Source organism: Panicum virgatum, chromosome 7K, assembly GCF_016808335.1.
Source record: "Panicum virgatum strain AP13 chromosome 7K, P.virgatum_v5, whole genome shotgun sequence".
NCBI lineage: Eukaryota > Viridiplantae > Streptophyta > Magnoliopsida > Poales > Poaceae > Panicum > Panicum virgatum.
In genome coordinates this window covers 50,494,521-50,513,021 of record NC_053142.1, presented here as the reverse complement: position 1 = coordinate 50,513,021, position 18,501 = coordinate 50,494,521, and the positions used below count along the sequence as shown (strand labels likewise).

The window sequence follows — 18,501 nt, the reverse complement described above, 5'->3', positions numbered from 1 at the left end:
ATACATTGATCACAAGCCCTCAACGGGCCCCGCCGGATGAAGCGCTAGAGTTGATGACAGCTAATTGACAGTCGTTGCCCCCGCTTATCCCTGCAACATCCTCGTTGGCTTCCGCCAACTCCAAGGGCCCACCCCCTGTATAAAATCGGATCCATTCCGTATCCATTCCTTCGTCTTCCTGCTGCCCTCATCCTCCAATTCCCTCCCCACCCAAACCCTAGAGCAAGCTGAATGGCCCCCGCCTGGAGCTCGCGACGCCGCCGGTGACTGCTGATCCGCCCGCCCCCGCCGCGGCCGCCGGCGCCCGGGCCCGTGCCACGGAGGCGGCGACCAGATGGCGTCGAGGCAGCACAATGCGCAGTTCCACAAATCCAAGACGCTTGACAACAAATACGTGAGTACCCTCGCGCTTCCCCCCTCAGATCCTGGGGAATTCGTGTTTTGTGCGGTCGGAATTTTTTTCGGGGGTGCGCTCCTATCACTCACTGTGCTTGTGCGCGCGCGCGTGCAGATGCTTGGAGATGAGATAGGGAAGGGAGCGTACGGCCGAGTGTACAAGGGACTTGACCTGGAGAATGGCGACTTCGTGGCCATCAAGCAGGTCTCGCTGGAGAACATCCCGCAGGAGGATCTCAACATAATAATGGTGAGCTTCCTTTATTTGGGCTTATATTGTCATGCATAGCAAGTGCCGATCAGCAAATTTGTGGAATTGCACGAAATGTGGTTTTGCTGTGTTGTCTGACATACAACAGCAGCAGTAGCCTCAACCGCTATAAAATGCCACTAGAAATTTGAGCTATGCTGCTTGCTGTTTGGTAGCGCACTTTTTTTTTCAGTAGCATGATACGAAATTGTACCCTAGGGGCTAGGGCTAAGTTCTGCTAGCTTACTCATGTGGACTTGTAAGCAAGCTTCCTATAAGGTCTGTTCAAACTTGAAATTGTAGTTGAAGCTAAAGACACGTGTTATCTGTGTTTTTGGCTTTGCCATGCTGATTGGTCATGTAGCAAGTTCGTTATATGTTGTCGATTGCAAGCATATATGGAGCCGTTGAGATATTAATTGTCGTATGCGTGGGGGAACGTATGGTATGTGTTTCCTTATAACATATATGACATAATATTGTTTTGGATTTATTTTCATAAGAAACATGACTCAGGACATAAAGTAAGCACTATTTGAGGCTGTTACTAGCAGCGGGATATCTGACCTGAAAAATGATATTTCAAATGGCAATGCCCACAACTGTTGTTTAATGCAATTGACTTGGTTATTACGTCAATGCATGAGATAGGTGCCAATTAATTTCCAAATTTGCTGCTACACACGATAACGGCCGTTTTGTTTTGTCACATTATTCATGAGGACAAGATCTTTTCTTCAGTTTCAGCACCATAACTAATTGACACTGCTCAGACCTTACATGCCTTTGCACACACTAATGACACATGATGATTTAAACCTTGGCAACTTTCCTGCAATGAATAAATTTATCACTTGGTTGCATAACTGGGTGGATTGGCAGCAATTATTGACACGCTGTTCATCTAATCCAGGTCTTTAGGTGTTTGGCAAATATTTAATATCTAAAATAGCGTTACATGTTCGGGCTATTTTGTGGAAGTGGACACTAATGCAGTTATATTTTCCTCCATTTTGGCATTGATGCATGTATCATTCAGAAGTTGATGTTTTGTTTTGAAATATGTATGTATGCACTATTTACAGTTTTTGTGGACTGACATACTGTAATTTTCCTTTTTGAACCGGAACCGGAAACTTCATTTTCCTTTTTGAGTATAACTAATGCATCTGTAATTTTTTGTGGACTGACATACTGTTGCACAATAAGCTACATAAGTACTTCGTCATGGGTCTCAGGATGCACTGGCAGATTGCTGCTTTATTCTTTGCAGTTCACCAAGTTTCAGGAAGTTCGAAGTTGTCATTTTTTTGCATTCTTCTAGTATACCCCCCCTCCCCCTCCCTCCCGCGGAATTTCCTATATAGCTGTCTCATTGTCAAAATCCCCCACCCCCCTCTGGTGAATACTACTTTTTCGCAATTGCTTTTGTATCTCTGCAGCATAGGGCTCTTACTAATTAATTGTTTTTTTCTTTGCGTATGTTGACAATTCTGCACAATGATCTCCGTGGTTTGCTGGTGGTGTATATTCAGCAAGAAATTGACCTACTGAAAGTAAGTCTTTTTGTTTTTTCATTGTTCAGATATTATCATATTTACTGTTAACACCACATTTTTGTTGTTCAATTAGCACAGATCTACTCCCTTTCGAATATCTTTTTTTTATAAGAATTTGTATCTCCTTTACATGCTCTACTGATATGTAGGTAGAAGTCACATTAGCTACTGTAAATACATAAAAATCACACTAGATCCTTGCTTTTATCTAATTTAAACTGTTAGAAAATTTGAGGTTCTTTTATTTAGTTCTTTGATTCTTTGGTGCATCTTACCCAGTCCCTCCCTAGACATTTTTTAATATTCAATATACAAGGCAATAAAATCTGGGAATAATGTGGTATGAAATCTAAAATTCCTGTATTTGTTTCTAGCATTTTCTATTGTTCTAAAATTGGAAGCAAGACCACGATCATTTTATGTACTTTCACCTTTTACGGAACTCTAAATCTTTTGGTTCTATATGCAGAATCTCAATCACAAAAACATTGTTAAGTATCTTGGATCACTGAAGACAAAGAGCCACCTCCATATTATTCTAGAGTAAGCAATTCTTGTTAAAAAATGTCCTGATACAGGGTAGAGGTGCATCTAGTGAATTTTGACTTGGAAGCTATAGACTTCTAATGCCATGGGGGTAATTGCAGGTATGTGGAGAATGGCTCACTTGCTAATATTATCAAGCCAAACAAATTTGGACCTTTTCCTGAATCATTGGTGGCTGTCTACATTGCTCAGGTGCTTGATGTGATGACTGCAACACCACTACTTTTTTTTTTTTTTTCATTTTATCTGATTTCAGTTTCTACATGGCCAGGTGTTGGAAGGTCTTGTTTACCTGCATGAACAAGGTGTCATACATAGAGATATCAAGGGTGCAAATATATTGACTACCAAAGAGGTTAATAGTTGCATAATAAGTTTATTTTCCAGGGTTTATTGTTTGTTCCACTCATTGAATATGGTAAAATAGAAATACAAACATTGCAAACTCTCTCAAGTTTAAATGTTACTGGAAAAAAACCCATTAAGGTGCAAAGACACTGATCCAAGAAGGAAGTTTTTAATATCATAGTTGGAAGCATTCTATTGCATAAAACCATGGAAAATTTAGTACACAAGTCATGCAATGAAAAAAGAAAGAAAGAAAAGGTGCCCAAGTCTAGATACAGACTCAATGGCAGAGTGGTCCAGCATTGATTTTGGGAGCAGTTGTTAATAGTCAATGTAGTTGTTCCTTCTGCCTCAATATAGCCTAAGCACAACGTGTCATCAACATTTTTGTATAATAAGCTTGTACCAGTTTACCTTCGCTGATTACTGTTATACCACTTACAAATCCCTATTACTTGTTTTTGGAAATATAAAGCACTATGTACCAACATAAGAATATTTTTATTCTCAGATGTATTATTTGCTCACTTTCGAAATAAGCAGACTTACTATTTAAATTTTAAACTTGCATTTATAATCATAACAGCACTTTTCTTCTCTATATCTTCATTTGTGTAACCTGCTTGTTTAGGGCCTTGTCAAACTTGCTGATTTTGGAGTTGCCACTAAATTGACTGAAGCTGATATCAACACTCATTCTGTGGTCGGCACTCCATACTGGATGGCCCCTGAGGTTTGATTGCTTAACCGTTTTTAGTTCTTGAATATGATGTTCCTGCTGAATTATTGTGCACTATGTCACTAACATATTGAAGTATTTTCTTATCTTATTTGTGTGTGTTTTACTATAAAATGGCTTGAAGGTTGTCTGGCCAGCTATTCCGTGGACGTAATTTGTAGAACAGAAATTAAGACGACCATTAAGTTAGCATTTATTCATCAAGTTGAATGTCCATTTCTTTATGTGGGGTTGTATTGATTGGGAATTAGTTCGATGATCAATGATCATTATGTCAGTGGAAATTATTTGTGCTGTGCTATTATGTTACATTGCTTCTGGACTTTCAACACGCATTGAGATTTTTGTGATGACGGCGGTTTTGCAAGTCCAGCAGTGGTGCCACGATATTGTACATTTTTAAAGGATGCGTGTACGCAAGGTTCAGTAAAAAGATCCACTCCAGGCTGAAGTGTTTTACTTACATATTCAGCTAGGACAACTAAACTGAGTAAAATTGCAAAATTGCATTATTGACTGCATATCATACTCCAATAGAGTTGCTAAGTTGCTAACACGATTATAGCATAATATTGATTGCTATTATGGGTGGGCGTTCGGGTAACCCGAAAATTTCGGGTCGGGCTTTTCGGGTTTTTCGAAATTCGGGTTTTGAAAACTGATACCCGAAAAACACCCAAAAAATACAAAACCCGACAGTTCGGGTACCCGACATTTCGGGTTCGGGTTCGGGTAAGCCCGATTTACCCGAGATAACAGCAAGAAGAGGAACGCATGTAGCATAGTACCAGCCGAAGAACACAGTTTTTTGTATTAGCGAGGAGAAATACAGCAAGAAAGCTTGAACATATGCACTTGAAACAATAAAAGAACAATCAATTCAAGCATACAACACTGCAGATCTCCAATGGACGAACAACAGCAATAATTAGAATGACGAACAAGCTAATCACCAATCCACGCCACGGCAAGGATGAATAGGAGCAATAAGCAAAAAATCCACGATGGACTTAGCTGCTGTGGAAGACCTTGCCTAGATGACCAGCAGGCCAATACGGCCAATCGTCTCTTGCCGTCGCGGGCAGCAGGATAGGACGCCAGTATCCCGAGCAAGCTGCGGACTTGCGGCAGGCGGGCAGCAACGGCGATGCGCTGGCACCAGATGGCAGATGCCGGTGGCGAAGGGGAAGATCAGGCACTGCTGGCCTGCAGCTCGACGACGAGGAGGTCGGCCGTCGCACACTCGAGCCGCCGGTGGCTGGTGGGTGGCTTCGGCGTCCCGTCCAGATGCGCCGCCACGGCCGTCTGGGTGGCGCGGGGTCTGCTGCCTAGGGTTAGGGGCTTGGTGGTGGGCTGGGCTGCAACAAATACAGTGAACTAACATACTTGGGCTAATGGGCTGGCTTATTTTTCGGGTAGCTCAGGTATTTCGGGTACCGTAGCCCAATACCCGAATTACCCGTACTAATTTCGGGTACCGTGGGCTGGAACCCGTATTAGTGTTCGGGTTTTTTGGGCTCAAGTTTTTCGGGTTCGGGCTCAGGTTTTTCGGGCTCGGGTTTTGGGTTTTCTGCCCAGCCATAATTGCTATTGTGGCTTCTATGATCTTTCAACACAGTGATAAATGCATTTGTACAATGTTTGGGATTTTTTGAATTTCATTCATCATCATCTTACCAATACATGACTAAATTAGGTCATCGAAATGTCTGGTGTTTGTGCTGCTTCTGATATCTGGAGTGTTGGTTGCACTGTAATTGAGTTGCTCACATGTGCCCCACCATATTACGATCTCCAGCCTATGCCTGCACTGTTCCGCATTGTTCAGGTAGGTTGCATACAGCTGTTTTGTATCTCCTTACATGTTTGCAAGCGACTCTTTATTCTGCTATATGAGAATACTATTTATTTTGTATAGGATGTGCATCCACCAATACCAGAGGGTCTGTCTCCTGAGATTACTGATTTTCTCCGGCAATGTTTCCAAAAGGTACTGTTATTTATATGTTATTTGAGAACTTGAGTAATATTCTTTAGTTACATGTCCTGATTTAACAAAACAACTGTAGGATGCAATGCAAAGGCCTGACGCGAAGACATTGTTGATGCATCCATGGTTGCAAAACTCAAGACGAGCTTTGCCTGCTTCCCTTCGGCAACCTACTCCGTTGAGGTATATAATGGGCTAGAAAAGTACGAACTTCATGGTGATTTCATAATTTGACCTTTTACACGCTTCTGCATTGCAGTATAGAGAAAACTTCTGTAGACACATTTGTTAAGTATTGCTAGATTTACAAAGATCTATATGATGGCCGTTTATTTATGCAAGTCCCGCACATAGTTGTCACAGCATTGCCTAATCTACAGCTTGATGCCAAACGACCAAGGTGTCACACGGCTGTGGGAGTACGGCATGGAGCATCGCCTAAGCCGCTGCTTGAGCTTGCTTTCCTTCCTGCCAGTCCTCTCTTGTGTGACCATCTGAAACACCACAATACGATTTTACAAGCCGCACCTCCAGATTTCACTTACTGCCCCTTGATTTTGGCTCTGCTACTGCTTGATTTGGCTTCTCAAACACCTATGGACTTTAGCTGTTATGGATTGACTAGATCAGGAAGACTAGAACGTCTGGCCGGGCAGGAAACCCGGCCAGATCGCCGAAGAACAGGCCGCCTAAGGCTGGTGTTGGTGTATATTGAGCCCATGTGTATAGAGGCCCATCTAGAGGCCCATGTATAGGTATTATATATACCCACCCATCTAGGGTTGGAGGAATACAAGCCACTATTCTCTCCATCAGCTGGTTCTATTCTTCGATAACTCTAACCCTAGTACTCAGGCCACCTTTATAGACTAGGTGCCCTAGCTAAACCCTAATCACCCACGGGGTACTGTTCACGCATACTGTAGCCGCATGAACAGTACCGCGGGCCTCCCTTTTGGGCTCTACTCAGCCCATACAGGCCCAGCTTGCTGCCATAACATTAGCCCTTTCCCTGCCCATTCTAGTTCTAATTATTGGACTTTTGCTTCATAATATATCACAAAATCTATGGTTTTTATATTGTCTAGATTGGTTTTCCATGTATTATTTGATCCTTCTTTTTATAGTGACCTTGAGAAGATATTTTAATTCTTCTTTTGGTACAATCAGGAACATTGATGGGGATGATGAAGGAAGTGTCCATAATAGCGCTGGTTTTTGCACACCAGGAGATTCTCAAACACCTATCACTTCTAACGTTGAGCAGGTAACACAAGGGAATTTCTAGCTCAGGGTGTGATCCTCCATAATATTCTGCAGTGGACCAACTATATAAGGCTTGCAAATTATAAACTATTTTTGTTTATACTGCTCTAGGAAAATGGGAGAAAAGAACCAATTCTGGAATCTGCTGCACAAAATAAGCCTGATGAGCTTCCTGATGGAAATTTAAAACCTACCGAGGGCGGTAGCTCAAACAATCTGGCAGTTATGAAAGATAACATAGTTCTTAATAAAGATCCGACATTAGTTTTACATGAGAAGCTACCAGTGGAAGCTTCATCTGGGGACGCTGATTTGAATGGCAAAGTGATGGCACATGAAGTGCAAGTTGGCCAGCCAAGTAAGATTGAGCCTGAAAGTAAAGCAAGTTCAAGTCTTGAGGATGGTGATGTGTTCTCCTTTCAGGCTGGAAGACAGAATATTGACTACCAAAAGGTGAGATCTTTCTGCATAGCATTTTAAGGAGTCACTATTATACATGCGTTTCTACTTTATGCACTCTACATGCAATTGCTTAGCCAACCATTTGTTGTACACGTGGAAGTGGGAGAAGTCAAAAAAGAAGTGTAAGAGTGAAAATACTTGAACTGTATTGTCTGGGTGAAGGATCAGGATGGGATTATGCATGATCCTGTCAAGTTGGTTTAGGTTACAATTGCCACCCTTTAATCAAATTTTATTGCAGTTAGGCTGCCATTTGTTTCACTATCAAGGTCTTGAACTGATTTTCTTATTATTGGGAGTTAAATGTATCCTGCCTTGACAGGTGGTTGAACCTTCAGTTGAGGTGCCGAAAGAGCTGAGTAGATTTAGTGACAAACCTGGAGATGCCTCATTGGAAGATTTATTTCCACCAATCGACAAACAGGGCAATTATGGAGCTGAAGCTTCAACATCAACTACCAGCCATGAACTTCCATATAATGGTGTATCAAATGACTTTGCAAAGGTGCTCAACGCCAGGGTAGCAGAGAAGCAAAAGGAAAATGATAGCGAGTCCACAAATGGTGGGAAACTAATTGAAATTGCAGATCGACTACAAGATATTGATGCGCAGGTACTGTACTAACATTACCATTATCCTATATATATGCCTTCCTTTGGTAGTAAAATAGATGAAATTCCATTTACCTAGCTCAGATTTTGATGGTATTATCAACAACATTTACAGGGTTTCGGTGACAACATTGCTGGAGAGAGTCTTTTCCCTTGGCAGGTGTGCTATCGCTTCCTTCTACTACCACAACACGTTCTTCAACTGCTGTCTATGTTTGTAAAAACCCATATAAATACTTTGCATATGTTTCTTAAAGCGTCTTCTAGGCTGTAAGGTGCCTCGAGGGCGCAAGGCGTTGCTGATGAGCTGTGGTGGCTAAATATGGTGATGAGCTGGATAGTCTAGGAAAGCCCAATCTCTCCTGTTTTGTTTCCCTTTTCTCTTGAGATGCTAATACATGTACGACGGCCCATTGTTTTATTGCTTTAACTTAAAGTGCTGGCAATATGAATTGAGTCGGTTGCCACGCCTTACCATACCGCCTTAGAACCATGGTTTGGCAATGGTCTTGGTCAACCTTTACGATCCCATAAATATACTTCCTCCGTTTCATTATATTTGTCCATAGCACACCATGTGCACAGACCAAGGAAGTACTAGCTTTAAGACAAAAATCAATATGAAATGACTGTCTATAACCCTATTTAATGTCATGATACAACAATTTCTCTTCGATTGGAGCATTTAATTAGGGTAGGGAGTGAAAACATCACCATAACTACATCATTCATATCCTCAATTTACAAACATTATGGAATGTGTTCTCCTGAGACCATGGATGAATATGGTGAAACAGAGGGAGTATATCTTGTATATATGTCACCTGTGCTGGTAGTATGGCATTTATTATGGATCCTGGTGATGGTTATCTGTTCTCTTAGAAACTTGCTGGTTGCTGTCAGTTGTTTAAGCCTGGAAATGTTGATGATTCTTGTCCAAACCCTGTTGGTTGATTGCATGATCATTACTATTTAGGTCACTATTTTCTGTTTGAAATACACGGTATTTGCATTTGAAATCACAGTATGTGGGTATCTTATTCACTAAAAAACTTTACTATTGCCCCTCCTAAATAAGAACAGCCGGCCAATCTACTCAGTGTAGTGGCACTTCAGATTGACTTTTAGACTATTTCCTGCGAGGTACAGTTTGCTAACATACATTTCTAACTTCCAGCTTGAGCTTGAAATACCCTTCATTCCTCAATTTTTGTAGGAATACAGCAAAATAGTAGCACAACTGAAACCTGGGGAAAGTGAAGATGTGATATTGTCAGCGTGCCAAAAGCTTCTATTATACTTCAGTCACCGGCCTGGGCAAAAACAGATTTATGTGACACAGAATGGTTTCCTCCCGCTAATGGAACTCCTTGAACTTCCCAAAAACCGTGTATGAACTTTTTACTTTGGTTTCACAAGCTTTTTTCTTGCTCTTTACACTGAAAAGTTGACTGTTTACACTTTTTGTAGATTTTAAGCTCTGTTCTGCAGCTCATCAACAACATTGTAAAAGATAATACAGGCTTCCTAGAAAATGCGTGCCTTGTTGGCCTTGTAAGACATTGTTCCCATGCAATTCATGACCTCCATACTCTTGTGGAGTGATAGTTGATATTTAAAAAACTATCTGCAGATTCCAGTGGTAATGAATTTTGCGGAGCCAAATCGTCCAAAGGATGTTCGGGTGCAAGCATCCTTGTTTCTTCAGCAGCTTTGTCAGGCCAGGTCTTTTTTTTTACTCCGACATAGTTGATGGTTTCTTATGTTAATAAAAAAGTGGAGGGAATATGCTCTGGTTTACTAATATTTAATTTCCATCTCCAGCACCTTGACATTGCAAATGTTCATTGGATGCCAAGGGATCCCTGTTTTGGTTAGCTTTTTGGAGCCTGATTATGCAAAATACAGGCAAGTCTGCTGATTGTTGACATAAATCTTCCCTTCAGATTTTTCTTGTGTATTCATTGTTTAAATGCTTGTATCTAACTAATGCCGGAATATATTCTAAATGCAGGGATATGGTTCATCTTGCGATTGATGGCATATGGCAGGTCTTCAAACTACAGCATTCAACTCTGAGAAATGATTTCTGCCGTATAGCGGCAAAAAATGGGATACTTCTTAGGCTGGTGAATACTCTTCATAGCTTGAATGAAGCAACAAGATTTGCTTCCATCTCAGGGTCAGGTGCTTTGTTTACACAAAATGGCTCAACCCCCCGACGAAGATCTGGTCAATTAGACCCTTCATTTATTGAAAATTCCAAAGCAAGGCTGGATCATCACCACTCATCTGGTTCTCTGCAATCCTTACAAGCAGATACAGATAAGCACCATATATTAATCGATTCCTCGTCATCTCCTAGGTTTAGTGATAAAACTGGTGTTGGTAACATAGAAAGGAACGAGAATGACTTGGTTAGGACACCGAGGCTTAGTGTTTCTGCAGGAAGAACATCTACAGATAGATCACCGAAGCACATAGAACTAGTTTCAAATGGTCATAATAGTGGTCAAAATGACCAAGTCCGGCCTCTATTGAGTTTGTTGGAGAAAGAACCGCCTTCTCGACATGTATCTGGACAACTTGATTACGTTCACCACTTATCTGGATTGGGAAGGCATGAAACCATTTTGCCATTATTACACGCGTCAACAGAGAGGAAGACAAACGGTGAACTTGACTTAATAATGGCGGAATTTGCTGGTACTTTATTCTGTGCCCTTTATTTCAGACTTTAGCATATTGGTGCATCCACCCATTGTGCATTCTGTCACTTAAGCAGTTTACTCTATGTTTGACTCCTCTTTTCTGATATTTACTGTTAATCAAATGCTAAACTTTTTGGTTTTGTTACACATGGACAAAAAAACTTACACTAGAATATTACCATTCTGCATCTTCCTTTATTCATCATCCCATCGTATTCTTAACTTATCATTTCTTTGTTCTTTCCATTTATGTTAATACCACATTTGGATGTCAGAGTTCCAGAATCTCATCATTGAGATTTGCCATTTCTTTCTGGTTCCAATATACCTTCTTTCCCCTAACAAGTTCCCAATCAACTGAAAAAAAAGAGACACAGTATTAATATCCACCTCTAGTTACAGACAAGTAAAAAGGATTGACTAAAGGGACACAAAGAGAAGAAAAAAAAACTCTCAGCCTATAGACCTATAGTACTTCTGTCCAAGACCGGAACAGAGAATAGCCACTGTATCGAAATATTTCAGAGGAATAGTCACTGACTTTTCACATCTCCTGTATTACTTGTGTACCTTGCTTCAATTATTTACGTACTGCTTTCCTTTGCAAATTTGGAGCCAATGTACTTAGGACCTTGCGGTTGGATTATTTTGTTGCTCAGGTCCCTTTTTTTCCCCCAAATGTTTCAAGTGCCCCTTATATCTTTTAAGTGGTAGGAAGCCTGTGTTTATTGAGGAAGGATCAGCACTCTTCATGCATGGTTCTGTGAATAGTGCCACCCTAGGGCCTGGGCACTCTTCATGCATGGTTCTGTGAATGGTGCCAGGTGCTACTCTCTGTGGGCATCCTACATGTTTGAGGGAAAGAAAAGGATAAATTAATTTCCAGTCCTTGGTTTCGCTTATGTAAATCACCAGTATTTTTAGTACAGAGGAATCATCCATGTGTAGCATGGAAATGTTTGATGCTATGGCCCAAGACCTCTTTAATTTCTAACAAACTGATTTTTGAACTTCATGCAGAGGTCTCTAGACATGGAAGGGAAAATGGCCATATTGATTCTAGTGTAAAAGATTCAAACAGAGTTCAAAGTATGAAATATGCACCTTCAGCAGGTGTATCTAATGAAGGAGCATCTACTTCTGGAGCTGCATCGCAAACAGCATCTGGTGTGTTATCTGGATCAGGAGTGCTCAATTTAAGACCAGGGAGTACAACATCATCTGGTCCATTAGCTCAGATGTTCTCTTCCATGAGCGCAGATGTTGCACGTGAGTATCTTGAGAAAGTGACTGATCTTCTTTTGGAGTTTGCGCAAGCAGACACAGTGGTGAAATCTCTTATGGCCAGCCAAAGCCTTCTTGCACGAATTTTCCAGATGTTCAACAAGATAGAACCTCCTATTCTTCTTAAGGTAAAGCATTTGATTGTTTCTGCTATCTACTTGGTCATGTGACTGATTTCTTTTTCCTTATTGTTTCTGTTATGGAACTGCTTGTTCTTTTTGTTCAGATTCTTAGGTGTATTAATCATTTGTCTGGTGATCCCAATTGTCTTGAGACACTTCAACGCACAGATGCAATCAAGCATCTGATACCGATTCTTGAACTTCATGATGGACCTCTGGTATATCAAATACATAGTGAGGTGCGCACTTCTTTGTTTTATCTGAGCATGCTTACTAGGGGAAGAAAATTGGACCAGCTAGCATGTCCTTTTCGTTTTTATGTGGTGAAGCATTTTGAGTCAATATTATTGAAATTAAGTTGCGGTCCATGTTTCTATATTAGCTGGTTGGAGTCTTGGTCTACTTCTCTTAAGTCAGAGGGTGCTGTGGCCTTGTGGTATTATGTATGTGTAAATAAGCGAAGTTGATGCCTTTATTACATAGCCAGTATGCAATTTATATAGCCTGTCGGTACCTCTGGACTAGGGTACCCCCTCTTGCTCTGTCAAGACTCGTGTAGTTATCCGTAACTACGCCCAAAGGAGCTGAACAGTCGGACCCCTGGGGTCCGACTCCATCTCACCGGACCAACGGCCCCGGACCCGCTCCCAGCTCTGGGACGGGTCCGATGACGCCATGTGTCCCAGAGAAGGGAGCACTCAACCAAAAACAGCCGGGGGCCCCGGACCTCTCACGGGGTCCCGGACCCCAATATACTATCCGGACCCCTCGGCAGGGAGGGAACAGACACCCCGCCTGGGGGGGTCCTGAGCTGCCACGTGTCCGCAGGCGCAGGTACGCGCGCACGGCTGCCAAGCTTCCTCGGGAAGACTTGCCCACCTACCGCATTCAATGCAGGAGACACTAAGTGCGCTCTGCCACGGCAGAGCCCGGGGAGACTTTAGCCAGGCTGTACTGTTGGTCACGCGTTACCAAGGTGCACAGAACAGCCGCTGGCACCACTCACGCCACGCGCGTTAGTCTGCCACGCCAGTTAGACACGACAACTCGGCGACGGAGTATCATAACGCCTACGCGGTAGACCCAACAGTCTACGCCGCAACCTACACTACCTCAACGGGCGCCTCGCCGATGGGACAGGAGAAGATCCCCCTCGGTCAGAGTCTACAAGACGATGAAGTGTATCCGGCAAGAGATTCTCCATCGCTGTAGCTCCATTAGTGTCTATTTAGTATAGTATACATCCTTGTTGGACCCGCCTGTCGGGGCCCAACACCTGTGTACGCGCCCTCCTTGCTCTATAAAAGGGAGACGCCCGTTAGAGAAGGACTCAAGTCCGAATGGGGACTAGAAGCAGAGGATAGACTCATCCACAGACTCAAGAACAATACCACTCCCAGTGGACGTAGGGTATTACGCTCCGGCGGCCCGAACCACTCTAAAATCCCCGAGTGTTCTTGTGTGCTTGCTTGATGCGTAGATCTGAGATATCGCTTGCACTCCCCGAGTAACCATCCTCTAGGATTAGGCGGGTGCACTACGCCACCCGGCTGTGGCCCTCCCATTCAGAGCCACGACATTTGGCGCCGTCCGTGGGGAAGGTGCAAGCGTCGGTCAGATCTCCGCTCACTTCCTCGTCTCTGAGGTTGAGCTCATCCTCTGCAACGACGACGAGAAGATGAAGAAGGGCACGGCGCCACCTGCGCCGCATGCCCCAGCACCAAGGCAGCAGTGTCCTCGGTGCGGTGGCGCATGGCGGCGGCGCCTGCTGTGCGTCGCCACTGCGACACCTCAGAGCCGGCACGATAGCGTGCAGGGGCGACGCCTGCTGTGCGTCACCCTACAAGCACCCCAGTGTCGGCTCAAGATTTCCTCTCAAGCAACCGCCAGGATTCCCCGGCAGCGGCATGGCGTCGGTTCAAGGCTTCCCCTCAAGATGGAGCCTGGAGCTGATGGCCATGGCTCGGGGGATGTTGACGGTCGCCTTCTCCCCTGTCTGGCTCAGGCCTCTCTCGGTGCTGCTGCAGACAGGCCTCGACCCCCGCCGTAAGGCGCGGGGGCCCAGTGCCAGCACCAAGGTGGAGCCGGCGAACGACCGCCCTTCTCCACGCTCCGTGCTCGTCCAAACGAGCGCCTGTCCTTCCGCTGCGCCAGGGTGTCAAGCTGGCTTTAGCTCACCTTGAGCGGCCATCGGGCTGGCTTCCGTCGGCAGCTGGCAACGGCAGGGCCACTCCCATTCAAAGCCAAAGAATTTGTTCCCATGCTATCTAAGCATGGGACCATTCTTGTGCTGGGAAGAGCCCTGCAAGCTCCCGAGGTGATGCTGGATGATGCTGTACAAGCACGTCCAGGACGCCTTCGCCTCCGACGGCCGAGAAGAACCTTCAAGGTGGTAGCTCCACTCCGGCCAGGAACGTGCATGCCTCACGGAGCGACGGCTGTAGGTTACCACTAGATAGGATTGAGTTAGTTTCTCCTTTGTAATGATATGGTGCCTACGTGTGGTCCAGAGCGGTAAAGGTCGGCCCTTGTAAACCCGACCTTTGGCTTCATCGCACAAACAGGCGACACCAGCAAGTGGTCCAGAGCGGTAGAGGTCCGCCCTCGTAATCCCGACCTCTGATGTATACCACGAATCAAATAATGAAGGAGATTTGCTTCCTCAGTCCTATCTTTACATTAACTTAATAACACTTGTCCGTTCCGCCTGCATGTTTTCATTCTTCCGTACGGAGTCTTTACTTTGGTTAGTAACGATCTAAGTTGAGTTGCTGGCTTGTGGTCAGGTGGGGACACTCCTTCTAGCTGGAAGGCAGTTCGGACCCCTAGGGACCTGCTCAGGAGAAGTGGTGCCGTATCCTGGGGTAGAGAAGCTCCGCGTAGCTTAGCCTGGTAATGTACCCTAAGCCTACGTACTTCCCTGCCCTGTTACGAGTCCCCTAGTATCCGAGTCTGCTGTCCCTAGAGGTCCCGGGCTCCTTTCTAGTATAAGGCCTGGTTTCCTACACCTTGCTGCAAGATCCGGTGGTATAATTCATGGGATCGTCAGGCCCGCTCCGGCGGAGACCGCTCGCCACGGTCGACTCAAGTCCACTCCGGTGGCCCGCTCCGGCGGAGACCGCTCGCCACGGTCGACTCAAGTCCACTCCGGTGGCCCGCTCCGGCGGAGACCGCTCGCCACGGTCGACTCAAGTCCACTCCGGTGGCCCGCACCTGCGGAGACCGCTCGCCACGGTCGACTCAAGTCCACTCCGGTGGCCCGCTCCGGCGGAGACCGCTCGCCACGGTCGCCTGAATCCGGGTCCGGGGAAGTAGTGCTTGCTACTTGGGCAGTTCGAGGTCCGCTTAGCTCGGTTCCGTACACTAAGCCTGCACCTTCGCCGCCCTATGGAGAGCACTCTAGTACCTGAACCTGACGACAAGTGCTACAGCCTTGAAGGGGTCCGGAGCACCCGCTCTCGACATGGTCACGCCAACGCAATTAGCATTGCGTCATGATAATGGCCCCACCTGCGGGTTCGTACCTCTCCCGAGGTGGGCCCGGGGGCCACTGTCGGTACCTCTGGACTAGGGTACCCCCTCTTGCTCTGTCAAGACTCGTGTAGTTATCCGTAACTACGCCCAAAGGAGCTGAGCAGTCGGACCCCTGGGGTCCGACTCCATCTCACCGGACCAACGGCCCCGGACCCGCTCCCAGCTCTGGGACGGGTCCGGTGACGCCACGTGTCCCAGAGAAGGGAGCACTCAGCCAAAAACAGCCGGGGGCCCCGGACCTCTCACGGGGTCCCGGACCCCCATATACTATCCGGACCCCTCAGCAGGGAGGGAACAGACACCCCGCCTGCGGGGGTCCGGAGCCGCCACGTGTCCGCAGGCGCAGGTACGCGCGCACGGCTGCCAAGCTTCCTCGGGAAGACTTGCCCACCTACCGCATTCAATGCAGGAGACGCTAAGTGCGCTCTGCCACGGCAGAGCCCGGGGAGACTTTAGCCAGGCTGTACTGTTGGTCACGCGTTACCAAGGTGCACAGAACAGCTGCGTGCACCACTCACGCCACGCGCGTTAGTCTGCCACGCCAGTTAGACACGACAACTCGGCGACGGAGTATCATAACGCATACGCGGTAGACCCAACAGTCTACGCCGCAACCTACACTACCTCAACGGGCGCCTCGCCGATGGGACAGGAGAAGACCCCCCTCGGTCAGAGAGTCTACAAGACGATGAAGTGTATCCGGCAAGAGATTCTCCATCGCTATAGTTCCATTAGTGTCTATTTAGTATAGTATACATCCTTGTTGGACCCACCTGTCGGGGCCCAACACCTGTGTACGCGCCCTCCTTGCTCTATAAAAGGGAGACGCCCGTTAGAGAAGGACTCAAGTCCGAATGGGGACTAGAAGCAGATGATAGACTCATCCACAGACTCAAGAACAATACTACTCCCAGTGGACGTAGGGTATTACGCTCCGGCGGCCCGAACCACTCTAAAATCCCCGAGTGTTCTTGTGTGCTTGCTTGATGCGTAGATCTGAGATATCGCTTGCACTCCCCGAGTAACCATCCTCTGGGATTTGGCGGGTGCACTACGCCACCCGGCTGTGGCCCTCCCATTCAGAGCCACGACATAGCCTAATCGAAGTTGGAGCAAACCATCACCTGACTATTTGGAAAAGGTTTTAGGCAACAGAACGGCATTTTGTTTGCAATGACAATGTGCTTGTAGCTGTGCACGTTTTATGGGTACAGTCTGAGTTGAAAAGTGATTTTTGTTAAATAACTATTATCAAATAACTATTTTCTCAGAACCATTTGGACAACTTGCCTTCTGTTTATTTATGTTTTCAGCACATAATAACTACCCCTACTCTGTCTCTAGGTCCTCAACGCTTTGTTCAACCTTTGCAAGATTAATAAAAGAAGACAGGAACAAGCAGCTGAAAATGGGATCATCCCTCACTTGATGAATTTTGTTATGTCGGACTCACCCCTAAGGCAGTATGCCCTGCCTTTGCTGTGTGATATGGCCCATGCTTCTCGCAACTCTAGAGAGCAGTTGAGGGCTCATGGCGGGCTAGATGTGTACTTAAATCTTTTGGAGGATGATGCATGGGCATGCACGGCATTGGATTCTATTTCTGTTTGTTTGGCTCATGATAATGATCACAGAAAAGTAGAACAAGCGCTGTTGAAGAAAGAGGCAATTCAGAAATTAGTGAAATTCTTCCAAGACTGCCCAGAACAATATTTTGTTCATACATTGGATGCTTTCTTGAAGATAATCACGTAAGAATATAAGGTGGCATTTCCTGATTGTCTGCAATTATGCTACAGATTACTGATTAGTACATTGTACGCAATGTCTTGTGCAGGAAATCTTCTCGGTTAAATACTGCAATGGCCACCAATGGTTTGACAACATTGCTTATTGCAAGACTTGACCATCGAGAAGCTATTGCTCGCTTGACTCTGCTGAAACTCATAAAGGTTTGACACCTAAGTCATAGCTGGATCAAATGGTCCTGCATTTTAGTAACTCTGTCAACAAAATGGTTCTTGTAGTTATGTAGAATCTGAACTTTATGGTGTATGGAACTTTTCCAGGTTGTCTATGAGCACCATCCTCGACCAAAGCAGCTCATAGTAGAGAATGACCTTCCCCAAAAGCTACAAAATCTCATTGAAGAACGCAGGGATGGGCAACGCGGTGGCCAACAAGTGTTGGTCAAACAAATGGCCACCTCATTGTTGAAAGCGCTGCATGTCAACACTGTTTTGTGATTTTGGTGGGTCATGTATTTTCCTCTCAAGTTGTATATGTTTGCCCAAGAGGAAAAGGTTTCTTTTCTGTTTCTGTGATGGTTTCACCTGAGCACCAGACTCATGTTGTACCTGATCCCTCTTTTATCGGGAGAAAGGTTCAACGTTCTGGTGCAGGATAAGATGGTGGTTGTCATTCGTGGTTGTTTATATTTAGCGTATGTTAGTGAAGAAATTGTAAATTAGACTTCTCGCTACAACAAAACAAAAGCCATGTTGACCTGTTTTGCTGTATAATGTGTTGGTAAATTTTTTTCCATATCCTTCTTGTTGGTTTGGTGGCCATATCTAACCACTTGGTTCAGGTCTTGTTTGTCCTAGGATAATGACTGGATCATGCTTTTATCTAGCATGATGACACTTACAAACTTGACTGGTATTATTGCGGAGACCATGT

The 18,501-nt window shown here is 45.1% G+C and overlaps 1 protein-coding gene across 3 annotated transcripts; it reads left to right on the top strand.

Annotated features, from left to right (window-relative positions):
• The first annotated feature begins 31 nt into the window (after positions 1–31).
• On the top strand, positions 32–18,365 carry LOC120642057 (MAP3K epsilon protein kinase 1-like). 3 transcript variants are annotated; one of them, XM_039918443.1, is made up of 24 exons: positions 32–394; positions 512–646; positions 2,182–2,202; positions 2,675–2,748; positions 2,853–2,943; positions 3,023–3,106; positions 3,731–3,832; positions 5,535–5,666; positions 5,757–5,828; positions 5,908–6,011; positions 6,999–7,095; positions 7,206–7,547; positions 7,879–8,169; positions 8,284–8,328; positions 9,385–9,558; positions 9,639–9,722; positions 9,802–9,893; positions 9,993–10,076; positions 10,183–10,874; positions 11,900–12,291; positions 12,390–12,524; positions 17,164–17,570; positions 17,657–17,771; positions 17,889–18,341. In XM_039918443.1, exons 1-24 carry the CDS (start codon positions 335–337, stop codon positions 18,063–18,065), a joined length of 4,002 nt encoding a protein of 1,333 aa, XP_039774377.1. In that variant the 5' UTR covers positions 32–334; the 3' UTR covers positions 18,066–18,341. The 3 variants fall into 3 exon arrangements, with proteins under 3 accessions (XP_039774377.1, XP_039774376.1, XP_039774375.1); XM_039918442.1 differs by having other exon boundaries at positions 168–646; positions 17,889–18,103; positions 18,145–18,365; XM_039918441.1 differs by having other exon boundaries at positions 168–646; positions 17,889–18,365.
• Positions 18,366–18,501: the final 136 nt, after the last annotated feature.

Excerpts from the sequence above, each read along its gene's own strand:
- LOC120642057 (XM_039918442.1), top strand. The coding sequence starts at position 335 with ATGGCGTCGAGGCAGCACAATGCGCAGTTCCACAAATCCAAGACGCTT. Across the intron at positions 2,944-3,022 it reads TGGCTGTCTACATTGCTCAG|GTGTTGGAAGGTCTTGTTTA; the intron begins GTGCTTGATGTG and ends CTACATGGCCAG. Across the intron at positions 9,723-9,801 it reads ATGCGTGCCTTGTTGGCCTT|ATTCCAGTGGTAATGAATTT; the intron begins GTAAGACATTGT and ends AACTATCTGCAG.